At 33.3% G+C, this 19,318-nt stretch overlaps 1 protein-coding gene across 10 annotated transcripts in view; it reads left to right on the top strand.

Annotated features, from left to right (window-relative positions):
* Nucleotides 1–19,318, top strand: part of MYCBP2 (MYC binding protein 2) — a 300,098-nt gene that overhangs the window by 146,949 nt on the left and 133,831 nt on the right. For all 10 annotated transcript variants that reach the window (XM_036296929.1, XM_036296926.1, XM_036296920.1 and 7 more), the window contains 8 exons: nt 379–475; nt 3,363–3,555; nt 4,149–4,423; nt 7,667–7,888; nt 9,395–9,586; nt 11,905–12,111; nt 12,934–13,065; nt 14,661–14,839. In XM_036296929.1, the coding sequence (XP_036152822.1) occupies nt 379–475; nt 3,363–3,555; nt 4,149–4,423; nt 7,667–7,888; nt 9,395–9,586; nt 11,905–12,111; nt 12,934–13,065; nt 14,661–14,839 (1,497 nt within the window). The remainder of the gene's footprint in view (nt 1–378; nt 476–3,362; nt 3,556–4,148; nt 4,424–7,666; nt 7,889–9,394; nt 9,587–11,904; nt 12,112–12,933; nt 13,066–14,660; nt 14,840–19,318) is intronic.

The raw sequence follows: 19,318 nt of genomic DNA on the forward strand, positions 1-19,318 counted from the left end.
TAGTTACTATTTGTAATATGTAGTATTATGAACATAACAAGTTGCTGGGTGACTTCTGGGTACACTTGTTGAATAACTTTTAAATAGTAGAATTTAGTAGTGGCATTACTACAGAGCATAGGTTACATATATTGTCTAGTAAGAGATTCTTTACTGCCCAGTCTTACAAATGTGGGATTTAAATGCTGAAATGCTCAGATGCTAAAAATTTTGCTTAGCATTGGAAAATGTTTTTTAAAAGCCCCATATTGTAATTTTACCTAACAAAAATATTTAAATACATAATTCAATTTTTTATTATTGCAAAAATGTGTATTATGAACAGAAAAATGTCATTGGCCTTTGCAGCATAAATTTATGTTTGTCTGCTACCTTCAGACTTCCAACTAGTGATGGCAGCGCTTCAAAAGGCAAACAGCAAACAAGTGAACCGGTACACATTTTAAAGAGATCTTTTGCAAGAACTGTCTCAGTGGTGAGCCATTTTTAAAATTTCAGCTTTTCTGTTCAATGCTCAGTTTCATTTTGATGCTTTAGCATTTAGCCACTCATCTCAGTTGTTATTTCAGCATAGCAATAAGCTTTATGAACTCAGATTTGTTTTTGTATTGGCATTGACAGTCTAGGCCTAATAGCATGCACTTTAAATAATGGGAAAATAGAGATTGTGACTGATTTTAACATGTCTTGCTATTTCTGAAATAACTGGTCAATTTTCTGATAAAGCATGTATGAATGAATATATATGCTGAAAGAGTTAGAAAGTGAAGGATAACTTAAGGGTGGTGTTGACCAAAAAGTTTTATTTTATTGCCTTAGGAAATAGAAGTCTCATATCTAACTCTAGGGACTTTATTGAACTACTTGACATCACCATTCTACATTTAAAGATACAACATGCTATTGGGGCTACCTTTGTAGAATGGAAAGTCAGCATGATGTAATTGAAATATGGTATGTTCAGGAAGTCTTGCTCTTTCATTTATTAGTTGTGGATGCTTACACAACTTATCTGCATAAATATGTCACAGCATCATTATGAATTTTAATGACATAAGGGATACAAAAATTCTTTTTAAATTGTAAGGCACTATATGACTGTGATTTACCAATGTAGCTGGTAATCTGTTCTATTAGTAAAAGGCTTTGAGAAATGCTTTTCTTCTTTTTTATTAATTTTTTAAAACAAAATTAATACATATCCCTTGTGAAATAGGGTAGAGTAGGAATAAAACCAAGCCAAATGTATATTAAACTTCCCCCTATAATCACCCTGTTATTACTATATATAACTACTATTTACATTTTGATGTATATTCTTCCAGACTGTATTTTTATACATACACATATTTATTATTCTGCATATACAATATGCTGTGAACCTTCTTATTTATGTTTGATCATACTTCAGGTTTTGCATTTTCCTTTTTAAAAATTTCATAGTACCAGGGGTCCTCAAACTTTTTAAACGGGGGGCCAGTTCACTGTCCCTCAGACCGTTAGAGGGCCGGACTATAGTTTAAAAAAAAACTAGTTGGCTGCTAAGCAACAGGCAGCGGTGGCAAAAACACCCGGCGGGCCGGATAAATGTTTTCCGCGGGCCACAGTTAGAGGACCTCTGGATGCTGTGGACACATTTGGCCCTATTTTAATCTTTTCTAATGTTTGCATCATATTCTATAATATGGTTGTACAGTAAGTCCTCACTTAATGTTATTGATAATAGGTTCTGCACCTTAAGCTAAATGATGAATAATGAAACCAATTTTACCATAGGCTAATTGATAAAAACAAGAGCTAAGCTCCTGCACATCTCATGAATGTTAAAAGAAATGATATTGAATGAAATGACATTATTTGAAGACCCTCTGTATTCTAAATTATTGGACTTTATTCCTATCAAAGGACTGTTTATTTCTCATTTTTACTATTATATTCATACGTATGTCTTTCAAATTACTTATGCATTTATGTCAACATTTCTACTGGAAGTGTCATTTAAAATTTGGTATATTATGCCGCATTAGCCTTCCAAAAGAGATAGGACAGTTTACAGAGAATGTGCTTTGAATAAAAGAGCACAAGAATTTTGCTACTTGGTAACTTGGATCCTTTTAGTATTATGGTCAGTTTGGTATCTTTTGATTCAAATAAGTATCTTTGATTCTGTTGTGAGTGTTTTTTAGTGATCTTTTATTTTGTGCTTAGTAATTTTTTTGTATTTATGTATGAGTGGTTTTATGGTTATTAGGTAATTGAAATCTTTATATAGGAAACTTATAAATCATTTCTTTAAAAGTTAAGGTATAAACTCTTATTCTTGGTATTACTATACGAGAGGATGAGAATTTGGTGGGAGTGAGAGAATAAGTGCTTTTCTTTAAAATTCATCTAGTATCCATTATCATGTAAGCATGATAAAACCTGCAGACCAACTAGAACTACAGGAATGCTCAACCCCCCAAACCCATATTTTGGAATTTTAAAAATATCCAAGTAAGAATTTTTATTATTTTTATAGTCAATTTTTATCTTCTATTAACTTGTTTATCAAGAATTGGCTTAGGTTGTATTGTAAAATTTAATAGGTGGATATAAAATAAGCTTTTTATGTTGTTGATATGCTAAAATGGTTTATTATATTAAAAATTATTTAAGTGTTAAAATACTTTGGGTTTATTTACACATTACTACCTTGAAATTGTAGAGTGTAATTTTCCTTTCAAGTAAACATCCTATATAATAAAAGGCTGATATGCAAATTGTCCCCTTGACCAGGAGTTTAACCCCAGCCAGCCCCGCTCCCGATTGCCCCCCGCACCCCAATCAGGGGCGGGGCTGACTGGCCAACTGCCCACGCCGCCGCCGCCGCCCCCCCCCACTGGCCATGCCCTTGATCTACCCCTCCACCTTGATCGGGGGTGGGGCTGGCCAGCCAAGCACCCATGTTCCCTCCCCCAAGCCAGCCCAGCCCGATGGGCCCCGATTGGGGCAGCCTGGCCAGACCCCATCCATGCACAAATTTGTGCACCAGGCCTCTAATATATTTATAAGTGATTTTCTTTTATTTCTTTACTTATATGACAAACTAGATAGGTTGGTAGCAGAGAAACTTAGAAATGTATTTTTAAATAAGAAAATATTAAAGAATGTTGTTTTATAGATGCCTAACTACTTTACTATTTTTGTCAAGCTTCAGAGGTGCTCCTAATGGTAATTTAATGAATGAACTAATAAGATGTCTTTTAATTGGTCTACCAAAACCAACAAAAAATGTCAAGTTCAAATAAAGCTTTTGATTTGATTCATCTTATAGTATAATTTGGACTAATTTGTATCTAATTCTTCATGTTTTGGATTAGGAATGTTTTGAGTCATTGTTGAGTATTCTTCACTGGAGCTGGACCACCTTAGTCTTAGGAGTTGAAGAACTTAGAGGATTAAAAGGATTCCAGTTTACAGCTACCCTTCTAGATTTGGAGAGACTGCGCTTTGTGGGTACCTGTTGTCTGAGGTTACTGCGTGTCTATACCTGTGAAATTTACCCAGTGTCAGGTATGACCTTTTTTTTAAATGTCTTTGAGGAGAAAATATGTGAGAATTGAGAAGGTTTATGTAGGGATCGCCAAGAGTTTAAGATCCCTTGGTGAACACACAATACAATATACAGATGATATATTATAGAATTGTACACCTGAAACCTATATAATTTTATTAACCAATGTCACTCCAATAAATTCAATTTAAAAAAAGCCCTAACTGCCTCATCTTGCTTCTTAAAAGAGGGGAGAAAGTCAGCTTGCTGGAATGCTTGTAAAGAATAAAATACATGTCATTCTGATAACAAAAAATCATGTTGGACTAAAATTAAATACTCTTAATAAAGTGGTTTTTTAAACAGGTTCTGTCAAATAGAAATTTTTGAACAACTGATTTGGATTTACATGCTGAAACCAGTGTTTTGTTTATTTTTCTATATAGGTTTTAAAAAGAAACAAATTTGGACCATACTTAATTTCTAAATTGTTTCCTTTCTTGGTTATGAGTACTTATGATTTTTAGTTATATGGGAAATTACATGAATTATATTGAATGTTTTCATGCATATTTATTATTCTATTCAATTAGCAGCCTATTTTTCCTTAAAGCTACAGGAAAAGCAGTTGTAGAAGAAACTAGCAAATTAGCAGAATGTATTGGAAAAACCAGAACTTTGTTAAGGAAAATCTTATCAGAAGGAGTTGATCACTGCATGGTAAAGTTGGATAATGATCCTCAAGGATATCTCAGTCAACCCTTGAGTCTCCTGGAAGCTGTCCTTCAGGAGTGTCATAACACCTTTACTGCCTGCTTCCATTCCTTCTACCCAACCCCTGCCTTGCAGTGGGCTTGCCTCTGTGATCTGCTGAATTGTTTGGATCAGGTAATTTAAGTTTATAAAATGTTAATTGATATAAAGTAAGTATGGTATACTTACTTAATAAGTACTCTTCACGATAATAAATATCAGTTGCCTCAGTCTTTTAACTTTTATAAAAGGTAAATCAGGAAATCAGTTTGGTATGTGAGATTTAATAATCAATGTTCAAAAAATATTTTTCTATTTGCTTTATTATTATTTTTAGTTATAAAATTGGCAGGCACAATGTGCAGTTGCTGACTTGCTCTTTAAACCTGTGTGTGTGTGTGTGAGAGAGAGAGAGAGAGAGAGAGAGAGAGAGAGAGAGAGAACAATAGTGAGTGAATATGTGAGAGCCAGTACAGTACTAGAAGGGCAGCCCCCACCACTCCATATCTGCAAAACTGTCAGGAGAGAAAGCTGTGAGTGAACTTGCACATTGACATCCGTTCCCTCATAAGGAAACCACAACCCTCATAAATGCATATGCCCCAAGTCACAGTTTCAAACCATCTGAGGCAAAACAGTTATAAAACTACAGGGAAAAATAGAAAAATTCACATTGATAGTTGGAGACTTCAATACTGCTTCTTCAGTAATTTATAGAACAACTAGACAAAAAAAAATCAGTAGGTTTATAGGGATTTGAACAGTACTATCAACCCCCTTGGTCTAAGTGACATTTAAGAAGCAGAATATGCAAATGCAATATACATATTCTTTCCAACTATATACATAATATTTACAAAGATAGATCATAGATGAGATGGTAAGTCATAAAATGTCTTGGTAAACATAATATTAAAATTTTAAGGGAAATGCTTTCAGAGCACAATAGAATTAAATTAGAAATAAATAGCAAAATATATCAAGAAAAGCACCAAATATTTGGAAAATAGACACATTTTTAAAAACCAATAAATCAAAGAAGAAATCCAAGTAAATTAAAAAATATTTCACACTAAAAGATAAAAATATAACATAAAAATTTGTAAGAAGTAGCTATAACATTACTTATAGAGGAAATGTATGCTTTTACATGCTTACTAGTTAGTATACAAAGAAAGGTTTAAAACCAATGATCTTAGTTTCTACCTTAAGCCAGAAAGAAAAGCAAATCAAATCCAAAGAAAGAAGAAAGTAACAAAGAGAAAGGAAGGAAATAAAGGTAAGGACAGAAATTTGTAAAATAGTAAATAGAGAAAATTAATAAAGTCAAAAGTTGGTTCTTTGAAAATGTAACAAAATTTTAAAACTCTTAGAAAGTCTGATTGAGAGACAAGAGAAAGAAAAAACATAAAATACCATTATCAGGAATAAGAGAGGAAATATCACTATAGATCCAACAGATATCAAAATGATAAAAAGGGAATATTATGAACAAGTTTATACCAATAAATTATAACTTTGAATAAAAAAATTCTTGAAAAATATAACTTAAGCAAGTCTTGTGCAATAAGAAAGAGAAAATCTGAATTGCCTTATATCCGTTAAAAATTGAATTCATTATCAAAGACTAATACAAAGAAAATTCCAGGCCTAGATATTGTCATTGGAGAATTCTTTTAAACATATAAGAGAGAAATAATAACAATCTTTTACAAACTCTTTCAGAAAATATAGGAGGCAACACTTCCCAACTAATTCATCAAGTTAGCTTTATCCTGATACCAAAACTTGACAAAGATATTAAATTTTTTGAATGATTCTTAACCTATAAGAAATTTAAGAGTGTTATCTAAAATATTAGGATAGACAAATATTACTCAGAAACATAGATGGAAAAGTTCTTAAAAATATTATCAAATCAAATCGAACAATATAAAAAATGTATCATACCAAGTGAGGTTTATCTCAGAAATGCAAGGGTAGATTAATATTCAGAATTCATTGTAATTCACCATATTAACTAAGTAAAGGGGGAAAATTATATGATCCTCTCCATAGATGCAGAAAAAGTAGAGTTGACCCTTGAACAATATGAAGGTTAGGTGGGCTGACCACCCACACAATGGAAAATTGCATGTAACTTAGGTCAGCACTTCAAATATGCAGATTCCCAACTGCAGATTGAAAATAGTATTTAACAAAATTTTATTCAGCGATAAAAATTCAGCAAACTAGGATTTAAGGGAACTTTCTAAATCTAATAAAGAATATCTACAGCTAACATAAAAATTAATGGTGAAATATTTATTGTTTCCCTAAATTTGGGAACAATATACAAGGTATCTATTCTCACCACTCCTACTCAACATTGTACTGGAAGTTATAGAGCCCCCTCTCAAGCTCACCCCTCCCACAAAAAAGAAATTCACTGACATCAATCACCAGGGTATCCTAGCCTAGTGGAAAGGTATTCTAGTAATGACATCTCGGTGGGCAACTTCGTTTTTATTTTATTTAGCCATTTAGATACTGACCTTATTTTTCTTGGCATTTTTAAAAAGTGTTATTGTGGTAAGGACACTTAACATAAGATGTACCCTCTCAACACATATTGAGTGTGCAAGTACAATATTGTTATCTGTAGGTACAATGTTATGTGGCAGATCTCTAGCACTTACCTTGCATAGATAAATGCTGCTGAGTAGACTGACTTTGACAAATATTGGTTTAACATTTAGAATATTGTTTTATTTTTAGCCTGTCTTTGTGACACGTGTTTAATGAACTAAGTAATGTGTGCAGTGCGTACACAAATTCCTTTGTGAATTAGGATATCCTGTGCAGATAACTCTTTAAATCTTTGTTTTAAAATTTTACATGTTTGCTACTACTTTTCCTGAATAAACTGTGCAATGTGATGGCATAATTTTGTGATCTTAGTGAGATGTTAACATTAGTGAAATGTTATAGGAGCATAGAATTACAATTTAATTTATTTGAGGAAAGTAGTTTCAGTGCTTGTTACTGGAAATGCCTCAGATATATACTAATTGGGGCCTTTTTTATGTCTTTGAGAATACTGCTGGACATAACTGTGATTCTGAAGATACAGAAATATATATTAGCTCATTTACTAGAGAACAGGAGTTGATTTTTCTTGACCATATTTAATAATTTTCCATTGTCGTTGGGTAGTAAATTAAACAAGTGTTTAAAAGTATTGGTGTAATATTATTCTGTAACAACACAATTACAATGATTGAACTCAAGAAAATTTTGGTATGATTTAAAATGGTGTTTCCCATTTGTATATCCAGAAACTTGGATTATATTGATGCAGTATTTTTTTTAGTGGTTACATATTTTTGTTTTTAAAAGGACATTCAAGAAGCAAACTTCAAGACATCAAGTAGTCGACTCCTAGCAGCTGTTATGTCAGCTCTGTGTCACACCTCTGTTAAACTGACTTCTATCTTTCCTATTGCTTATGATGGAGAAGTACTACTACGATCAATTGTTAAACAAGTTAGCACAGAGAATGACTCAACACTAGTTCACCGTTTTCCCCTTTTGGTAGCCCAGATGGAAAAACTCAGCCAGGTAGGTTTTCTAAAATATCTTTTATATTGAAGCAGTAAAACTGTCAAATGGAGACATATTTAGCTTAGTGCTTATTCTTCTATATCAGTAAATATATTTACCAAATCATTATGTGTTTCACAAAAAAGACTAAAATTAAGGCAAAAAAAGTCCTATGTTTACCTATAAATAAGTACTCTTTTTTCTCTAATTTTTTTTGAATGATTCTTAACCTATAAGAAATTTAAGAGTGTTATCTAAAGCATTCTGTGTAATTTTTTTGGCTGAACCATTGGAAAATTGCAGATATTATTAAAAAACTTGTATCTTCTAATATATTTTATATTGCCAAGATAGAATTCTAAGGAAATAAATAACTTTTAAAACATTTTCTATAACATTTTGTTACATTAAAATAAGCATTACAAAACAATAGTCATAGAACATTCTTTATAATTTTTAATTAAATCTTTATTGTGAAAGTACTACATATATCCCTCTTTTTCCCCCATTGACCCCTTGAAGAAATTAAATACATTTTGCTTTCCATCCACAATTGGCTAAGAAATATTGAGGGTGGTAAAGGAGATAAATAATGTTCATGCTGGATATCAATTAAAATCAGTTATCATCTTTTTCCTTTTTTTTCTGGAGGAAAAAAGTATTTTCCCATTCATCTTTTTTTAAAAAAATATGTTTTTACTTAGAGAAGGGAGAGGGAGAGAGGAAAGGAGAGAGAGAGATAGAAACATCAATGATGAAAGAGAATCATTGATTGGTTGCCTCCTGCCCACCCCCAACTGGGGATGGAGGCCACAACCCAAACATGTGCCCTGACTGGGAATTGAACCATGACCTGTTGGTTCATAAATCAACACTCAACCACTGAGCCATGCCTCTTGGACTTCCCATTGGTCTTTAGTGAGAGTCTGTAATTTCTTATTTTGATTTTTTTCCATTGGTAGGTGTTAGAATTTTTCTGTCTTTGTTTATGAAGTCAAATACATAGAAGTTATAAAACTGTATCGGAATAGTTATAGAATTCCATATTTTTATTACATACACATACAGAAAGAATTTTGTTAGAAAATAGATTTGCAGAGATTACAGTATTTCTTAGTTGCTTTACCTCTAAATATACCAGAAATAATTATCTGAGATTGGAATCTGGTCTATAGAGAAAGCTTTTTAAATGGGAAGAGTTTTATTCTATTTGTCATAAAGAATTGTTACTGAAAAGTTAAGAAAATAAGTTAAAATGACAAAAAGCTAATAAAACATAGCTTGTAAATGTGTGATACTCTTATGATACACAGAGGCTAATAATTTAAAAAGAACTGCTAAGTGAAAAATGGATATAATGACTCCACGCACAACTGGATAGATTTATGGAATTAGACTCAAGTCTGAATTTTAAGGTTCTCTTCTAGAAAGACAAGATTTTGAAACTGAGTGCCCCTGAGAAGGAAAACAAATCAGTATCTTGGAACTGTTTTTGTTGTTGTTGTTGTTTTTAATGTATCACAGAGTGAAGAGAACATCTCTGGGATGACAAGCTTCCGTGAAGTTCTGGAGAAAATGCTGGTTATTGTTGTGCTCCCAGTCAGGAACAGCCTGCGGAGGGAAAATGAGCTGTTCTCCTCCCACTTGGTCTACAATACCTGTGGATTACTGGCCAGCATTGTCAGTGAACTGACAGCCTCAGCCCTGGGATCTGAGGTAATGTTCTACTTTGAGATGGGATAATAAGCACATGCTTAAACTTTCCACATAGTTTCTTTTTTCATATATTTTGGTTTCATAGAAACTGATTTCAGTCCCACTGTTGTTGTTTCTTTACTTTAAAAAAATACATTTAAGCTAACGAGGCTGTTTTCCCCTTTCTTATACCTCTTCTCTGCTCTTTGCTTCCTCTCTCACCAGTTTACCCATTATGTCACACATATACAAATATATATGTTTTCCTCTTAGCTGCTTCATTGCACAACCCCACTGTCATATCCCTGTAAATGCAAGTTTGGCCCTGGCTGGTGTTGCTCAGTTAGTCGAGTATCGTCCCATGCACCTAAGGGTCATTAGTTCGAGATTCCCAGTCAGGGCACATGCCAGGATTGCCAGCTCCATCCCCATTGGGGGGCATGCAGGAGGCAGCCAATCAATGTTTCTCTCTCTCTCTCCCTTCCTCTCTCTCAGAATCAATTAAAATATATAATATATATATATATATATATATATATATAAAATAAAATATATAATAAAATAATTTGCATTGCTGCATAATGAGTAATGGAAGTAGGCCTATTACTAATGAATGCATGGCATGGAAAGGGTAAAAAAGGAGCTATGCCCACTTGATTGACTCTAGACAAATACACATGTAAAATGGGAATAATAATTTTTATCTTACCTAAGTCACAAAGTATTTTTAATGTAGTAAAATATAAATAACATAAAATTTATTCTAATTTTCTGTGTATAGTTCAATGGCATTGAGTACAGTACATTCACACTGTTGTGTAGCCATAATACAAAGTTTTAAAAGGATCAAATATTATGTTTGAGAAAACCATTTTAAGTACCTTTACATTTTGTAAAGTAGCATTATATTTCACTATTTCACTGCTCTATAGTATCTGTTTTATAATTTATCTAAACATTTTGGCTGTATTTGGTAAGTGATTTTATTTTTCCCCCCAAAAGTAGATAGTACATTGGTCTTGAAAATCATGTCATGATATGATGAATTTTTTTATATTATTGGAATGAATATTTAAAACTAGCATATATTCAGTGGTCCCAGGTCTCAGATTTTTTACAAAGGAACTTTTTTCCTCTATTTTACTTTCATAATTCCTAGTCTTTGCATTTTCTTACTTTTAAGTTTATTTTAGAATCTATTCTGAATTAGCCCATTTAGTCTACACTCATTATTGATTCATTGTGACAGTTTAGCCTTTAGGACTTCCTAGTGATTATATGCACCTAAGCAGTTTAGTGTCTCACCTGGGAAGCCTTCCCCCAGTCTTAGTTAGCTTAGGCTTTGGCCTCAGGTGCCACTGAAGCCCTGTCAGAACATCAAAAAAAAATTTTAAGTTATTAATTCAGTCTATATAATATGCTTATCTTCTGTAGTAGATCTGATAGAGAAAGTTTGTAGTGCACACATAGGTCCCACCCAGAATGTTACTATATAGTTATCCCCTATGAACTAACCTGTCTAATGAAAAGGAATGCTCAAAATTACAGGTTCCTAATATACAGCCTTTGGAGTTCCCAATGGTCCTGTCTTAGACATTCGTATATCTTTCTTTCCCAGAGCAGTTTTTCTCTCTCTTCAATTTTCTTTCTCAAATTTCTGAAGCCAACTTAGATCAGCAACAAGGTCTATAATTAAAAAGCGTGGTTTTAAACCAAAATAAGTCCTCTCTAATGAAAGTCTGTGTGGTTGTATTTTTGTGTGTGTGTATTCAAAATTTTTTGAAGTTTTAATATCACTATACATTAGTGTTCTTCAGACCTAAGACAGAACATTTTCTGCAAATGAAGTCTTACTTGTAAACTTACAGATAAAAGGAGTGGTGGTCTGACTGAAGAGGGGAACCTGAGTTTACTACTTTCTTGAATACCTATCTGCAGAATTCCTAGAGCTCTGTGTGGTATAGTTTGCAATTTGTTGGTCTATAGAATATTGATGACGGTTTTTGCTATCTGTTTTCAAAGTGAGTGATCATTCATATGGTATGACTGTAATAACAAGTTTATAGTTCTGGCATTATAAATTAAGTGAAATGCGTCATTTAATATGCCTAAGAGCAGAAAATACTCTCAAGTGATAATGATGTATAAATATAGAATGAGAAAATCTGCTTTTATTGCTGGCTATCTTTTAATAGAAATGTACCATTTGGAAGGTTTTACCTCACTTATTAAATGTAGGTTACTTAACTGAACTTAGAAACCTTTGCATAGATTTTTTTTAAAGGTATGTTATTAACACTCAGGTAGACTACTGTTGTAATTGCTTTTGTTATTCACAGATCGATGGACTTAATTCTCTGCACTCTGTTAAAGCCAGTGCCAACCGATTCACAAAAACAAGTCAGGGAAGAAGTTGGAACACTGGGAATGGTTCCCCTGATGCAATCTGTTTTTCCGTTGACAAGCCTGGAATAGTTGTGGTTGGTTTTTCTGTCTATGGAGGAGGTGGGATTCATGAATATGAATTAGAGGTGCTGGTTGATGATGTAAGTACCACTCTCACAGTGTTCATGTTGCTGTGTGGGTTGTGTATCAGGATGTCTTATCATAGTATGATAGTCCAAATCTTTGAGGGAAGATCAATCATAGATGGAAGATTTTAAGAAAATCGAAAGAGAGTGATTCTACCCAATTGCTATGTGCCATCTTGGATCACTCCTGCCTCATATTTTTTACACTTCCAGGAAAGATTTTAAATGATAAGACTAGAAATTATATAGCTGAGCCTCTGATTACAGTCTTGAGTAAATTTTTTTCTGCTATTGTAAGTTCTCCAGAAACAAGAACAATATTCTAATATCACTACCTGTATCTGTGGTTAAGCAATTTTGTCATAGTGTGCTAATAGATGTTTCTTAGTAAAGATACTTATTGATTTTTTTAGCTGTATTTTGCTATATGCTCTAAATAGAAGTACCTGAGTTTTCACAAAGCTTTATTAATGGAACAGAAAGTAGTTTTTTTCTAATATATAGCAATTTGTCTGTGTTTTATATTTTTAAACAGTTAAATTAATTCTTTATTACATTAGGCTTTATTATTAGATATAGCATAATTCTTATGAAGAACTAGGAATTCTTTGAGGACATCAGATGAGAAAAGTGCATTTATATGATTTCAGTTTTAGACTCCACAAGAAATCAGATAAAAGTAAATAGTTCATAGAGTACAAAAAATTTTGTGTGTGATATATATGAGGAAATGCTAATACCTAATGTTATATGCTTTAAAACAGTTATGGATTATACATCAAAATTGTTCTTGTAATAAAGAGTGTGGTGGCCTTTGTTTTGTTTTATTTTAATTAGAGCGAACATGCAGGAGATTCTACTCATTCTCATAGATGGACATCTCTAGAATTAGTCAAAGGAACCTATACAACAGATGATTCACCCAGTGATATCGCTGAAATCAGACTTGACAAAGTTGTTCCTTTAAAGGTAACTTTACTAATATGTTTCTTTTGTAAATAATAGATATTATTATGTAGTTTACTTAAAAATATCAAAAAGTACTCCTTTATGTGGTGCTTTAAATGTTTAGGGAGTACATTTATATTCTTGTCATTGTACTGTATAATATTCCTAATTGCAAAAGATCTCTTAAAGTCTGGTATAGTAAAAAGTACAGTATAATGAAAGGTATTGTTAGATTTGGGGTCAAACAGATCTAGCTTCTTCAGATACCTGTTCTTTCACATATTAGCTCCAAGATATTGGACATGTTATCATTTAACCATTTTGAGACATACCTGTAGATTGGGAAGGATAATATCTATATTGTAGTGCTGTTCAGATTAAATAATGGAATAAAGTACTTACCTCAATGTCTAGTACAGTTTAGAAACTCAATAAATATTAATTCCTGCCCTTTCTTCTCTTCTGTGCCAGAACTCTTTTAAAAAATAATTAATATTAACAAATAGTATTCACTATTAAAATTACATTATATAACTTAAATATCTAGCAGTAAATAACTTTAACTTTATCAAAACAGAAATTTTACTTAATACTAAAATACTTATTAATAAAGTAATGCTGCAGTCAACTATAATAATTTTCATTATAGTGCAGAATTTTAGGTAAGTTCACCAGAAACCAGAGTTTAGATACCAGAAACCAAAAACCTTTATTGTGAATTTTATATCATAAATCATAAGTTATCAGTATCTGCATCTTACATTTTCTATATACAGTGCATCATATTTTGGACAACTTTTTCCTATGGATATTTCTTCTATATCTGCCTATTTATTTCTGTCTCTGAGTATATTTTCTTAAAATAGAAATATAATGGACTCACCATTATTTTTTCTCTCTTTTAAATTATTTCAAAAGTTAAATTCAAAGAAAAGTATTGTCTTATTTATTTTTAATCTTTTAGTATGGCTAATTCTTGGTAGTATTATTAAGAGCAGGAACTAGAATCACACTGCCTGTATTCAAATCCTAGTTCCATTTTTTACTAGCTTTGTGACTATAGGCAAGTTACTTAACTTCTCTGTGCCTCAAATGCCTCATCTATAAAATAGGGATAATAACAGGACTTCATGAGGTTTTGTTTTGTTTTGTTTTGTTTTGTTTGTTTTTTAATATATTTTATTGATTTTTTACAGAGAGGAAGGGAGAGGGATAGAAACATTGAAGAGAGAGACATCGATCAGCTGCCCCCTGCACATCCCCCACTGGGGATGTGCCTGCAACCAAGGTACATGCCCTTAACCAGAATCGAACCTGAGACCCTTCAGTCTGCAGGCCGACACTCTAGCCACTGAGCCAAACCAGTTAGGGCCATGAGGTTTTTTTAATGATTAATTTAATTAAATCACACAAAGTACTGAGGACAGCTTCTGTTAAAAAATAAATATCAATAAGTGTTAGTTACCCTGTTTGATTTATTAAAAACTCATGTAAACAAATTGTCTATATAAATGACAATGAAATTCAATATATTTGCCCAGTTTACTTCAGAGTTCCTTCTGTATATTTCTACACATTATGAATAAACATAAACATGTTTTACATTTATTGTGAAGGAAAATGTTAAATATGCTGTGCGCTTGAGGAATTATGGAAGCCGAACGGCCAATGGAGATGGAGGAATGACCACAGTTCAGTGCCCTGATGGTGTGACGTTTACATTCAGCACGTGCAGCTTGAGTAGTAATGGCACAAACCAAACCAGAGGACAGATTCCACAAATACTTTACTATCGGTAGGTGTGTGTATAGAAATCAGGAACTATTTTAAAGTAGTAGAACATACATAATTTACTCTCTAGTTAAAATACGCTGAATGGGTAAATTATAATTAAATTATACTTTATCTCTTTCTGGCACATAGTACTTGTGCTAATTCATATTTAAAAAGTCTCGTTTTTAATATCTAAATTCAGTTTAACCTTAAAGGTAAATACTTTGAAATTTTCATTATTTCCATAATATATTTGAAACTTTTATGTTGTCACTTTTATAGTTTGTGGTCTGCAGTTTCTAATTTAAATGGAATGTATTTTTTTCCAAAAATACCTAAAAATGGTGATCAGTCAATTCTACCTGAGTACTAGTATTGCCTTGATTCTGTTGTCCCGTCTGCAGAATATTTTTATGTCTGTGACTCTAGTACTAGAGTATAAAATTATATATTTCTTATGTGTTTAACAAGAACCATTTCTTATGTAAATAGTGAGACATAAAAAAATATTATTTGGGTTTAAAAAGCTTCTAAGTATACATTTCTGAATCTAAATTTTTGTTTTAACAACTTAGCTGGAATCCTAAGGAGTAGTGTGTACCAATCACATTTGTCCTCAACCTGACTTTGCATCAAATTACTGAAATTGCATATCACTTTCAGAGATTTGCTGTTTTCTGTTTCTTCATAAACAATCTGGAGAAACTGCTTGGGCAATTAGCACAAAATAGTTTCCCTGAATGTAGACTTTCTGCCTCCTTTCTCCATGTGAAATAGGATACAAATAATACACATTAAATAGCTACATTGGCATGTTGCTGCTGAGTACAAAAGGTTTTTTTAATCATTTCACCCGTCATGAAAACTTTGTCACATAGCACTACAGTACATTATTCTTTTTTCAAATCATAGAGTAAAAACTATGTTATACACAAGAGAAGATATATCTTTAATTGTCATATCTTCTACATAGTACAGTGCTTCAGATATCTTGATTGTTTTTTACCAAGCTTTAATATAAATACACTTAGCTTCAATTTAAAAAAAATAGTTAAGTTTAAAAAGATTAAAATCTCTTAACTTTAAATACCATTTTACTCTGAGGCTCCCAAGGTTATATCTTTAGTTTTTATCTCGTCTAAGCCCCAGACTGAATATCTAGTTTCCACTTTGATATCTATTTGAGTGACAGTAATAGAAATGATGGTGATAGTTAATGTAGGATGAGCACTTACTGTATGCCATGTTTTTACCTGTGCTGTCAGCTAGTCCTCACAGTAACCTCATGAAGGGTAGGCTCTTTTCCTATCCCTGCTTTACTGATGAGGAACTGAGACAGTGATTAAACACCTTGCCTACAGGCATGCTTCTAGTAAAATTGTGGCCCTGGGATTGCAGGCAGGAAATCAAACACTCACTCTTACCTCTATGTCATATATCCACTTTAAGGCTGCTCTAGGTAGTTGGCTAATAGAAATCTTAATGTGTCCAAAGTAATTCTTCTCGTCTACAGTTTCAGCCAAACTCCTTGGAGTCTTCTTTTTTCTTTTAGTTTTTAAAATAACATTTTTTTAAAGTTAACATGTGCATATAATAGTAAACTGAAAACACAAGAAGTAAAGAACAAAGTCATCCATAACCACAAGCAGCTTACAGTCTGACTTATTTTTTTAATTCCCCTGTGTGTCTACACAACTAAGCTTCCATTTTTATGTAATTAAGATAGTACAGTTATATATCATACTTTTTTTACACATCATGAATATATTCCATTTCAAAGTCCAGAACTATATGAGTATTTTGATAATCCAGAAAACACTACACTAACTCAACCTGGAAGAAAAAAAAGTGTAATCCTGCCTTTTGTGGTGAAAAGATATTGGCAAAGTTACAATTAAAATACTGCATTCCCTAATGCTCAATAAAAAATGAGACACAGAGAAACAGAGTATACAAAGTATGATGCTTCTAAGAGAATTCATTATGATCTATACTTTTAAAATACTAGCAAGGAGGCAGGTTTGACTTAATAACTAACAATGTATTCCGATTGTACGGTACACAAGAAGAGGTGCATGCTCATCAGTAGTCGTGCCTTCTTTTTTTTCTCTTACCTTACATCTAGTTCATCAAGTACTGACAGCTGTACCTTTAAAATGTCAGATTAGGCTTGTGTAGCCTGCCCCCATCCAAGGAACAGCAGCCTCCTGATCACCACACCCTCTGTCTGAGGAACAGCAGCTGTGGGTGAAGCCTCCCCCCACCAGCTAGAGGAGCCACCACAACTGTGAACAGCACCCACCAGAGGAGCTGCTACCAACTGAGGAGCAGCTGCTACCACAACCGCCCGAGGAGCAACTGCAGCCCGAGGAGCCACTGCCACCCAAGGAGCAGCCACTGAACAACTTAACATCTAGATATGCCGGTACAGTCAAACATGGGTAGACGAGAAATCCCCAAAGGCAAGAAAAGGAGTACTCACCAGAAAAGCAGCTAAGTGATACTGAGGCATGCAACATGACAGAAAAAGAATTCAGATTAAGGGTCCTAGAGTGCATAAACCGGATGGAGGAAAAAATCAACAACTTATGCAGGAAGCAAGAAGAAACGGATGAAAAAAAATCAACAACTTATGTAAGAATCAAAAAGAAACGGATGAAAAAATCAACAAATTATGCAAGAACCAAGAAGAAATGAAAAGTGATATAGCTGCAATAAAAAACACCATGGAAAGTTTCAACAGTAGACTAGGAGAAGCGGAGGACCAAATTAGCGAATTAGAAGACAGGGAAACAAAACACACCCAAACTGAACAGCAATTGGAGAAAAAAATTAAAAGACAATAGGAGAGCCTAAGGGAGCTATGGGACAACATGAAACGAAACAACATACGAATAATAGGGGTGCCAGAACAACAGAAAGAGGAACAACGGTTAGAAAACCTATTTGAAGAAATAATATCAGAAAAATTCCCAGAGGTAGGGAAGAAAAAAATCACACAAGCACAGAGAGTCCCAAACAAGGTGAACCCGAAAAGACCCACACCAAGACACATCATAATTACCGTGGCAAATGTTCAGGACAAAGAGAGAATCTTACAGGCTGCAAGAGAGAGATGGAAAGTTACATACAAGGGATCTCCCATTAGTTTATCAAATGATTTATCAACAGAAACACTTCAGGCCAGAAAAGAATAGACAGAAATTTACAAAGTGATGCAAAGCAAAGGACTGAATCCAAGAATACTCTATCCAGCCAGGCTATCATTCAAAATTGAAGGGGAAATAAGAAGCTTCACAGACAAAAAAAGGCTAAGGGAGTTTATCACCACCAAGCCAGCAATGCAAGAAATGCTAAAGGGACTGGTGTAAAAAGAAGAACTAAAAAGCTCAGAAAGAAAACAGCCACACACAAAAAGAAATGGCTACAAACAAGTACCTTTCAATAATAACTTTAAACGTAAACGGACTAAATGCTCCAACCAAAAGACATCGAGTGGCTGAATGGATAAAAAAACATGACCCATACATTTGCTGTCTACAAGAGACCCACCTCAGAAGAAGGGGCTCACACAGACTGAAAGTGAAGGGATGGAAAAATATCTTTCTGGCAAATGGAAATGAAAAAAAAAAGCTGGGGTAGCAATACTTATATCGGACAAAATAGACCTCAAAATAAAGGTCATAACAAGAGATAAGGAAGGCCACTTCATAATACTAAAGGGATCAATACAACAAGAAGATATAACCCTGATAAACATATATGCACCCAATGCAGGAGCACCCAAATACATAAAAAAACACCTGGAAGATATCAAAGGAGGGATAGACAACAATACAATCATAGTAGGGGACTTTAATACACCACTGACATCACTGGATAAATCCTCTAGACAAATAGTCAGCAAAGAAATAGCAATCCTAAATGACTCACTAGATCAGATGGACTCTTTGACATCTTCATCTTCAGAACACTTCACCCTAAAGCCACGAATATACATTCTTCTCAAGTGCTCATAACACATATTCAAAAATAGACCATATATTGGGTCACAAGCAAAGTATCCCCAAATTCAAGAAGATTAAAATCATACCAAGCATCTCCTCAGACCACGATGGCATAATATTAGAAATAAACTACAATAAAAACAACCCAAAATACTCAAACACCTGGAAGCTGAATAGCATGCTATTAAATATTGATTGGGTTACCAATGAGATCAAAGAAGAAATTAAAAACATCCTGGAAACTAATGACAATGAAAACACAACAATCCAAAACCTATGGGACACAATGAAAGCAGTCCTGAGAGGGAAGTTTATAGCTCTACAGGCCTATCTCAAAAAACAAGAAAAAATGGTAGTAAATCATCTAACTCTACATTTCAGAGAACTAGAAAGAGAGCAACAAGAAAAAGACAGAGTGAGCAGAAGGAAGGAGATAATAAAGATTAGAGCAGAAATAACTGACATAGAGACCAAAAAAAGAATACATAAAATCA

Source organism: Myotis myotis, unplaced genomic scaffold (genome assembly GCF_014108235.1).
Source record: "Myotis myotis isolate mMyoMyo1 unplaced genomic scaffold, mMyoMyo1.p scaffold_m19_p_3, whole genome shotgun sequence".
Taxonomy (NCBI): domain Eukaryota; kingdom Metazoa; phylum Chordata; class Mammalia; order Chiroptera; family Vespertilionidae; genus Myotis; species Myotis myotis.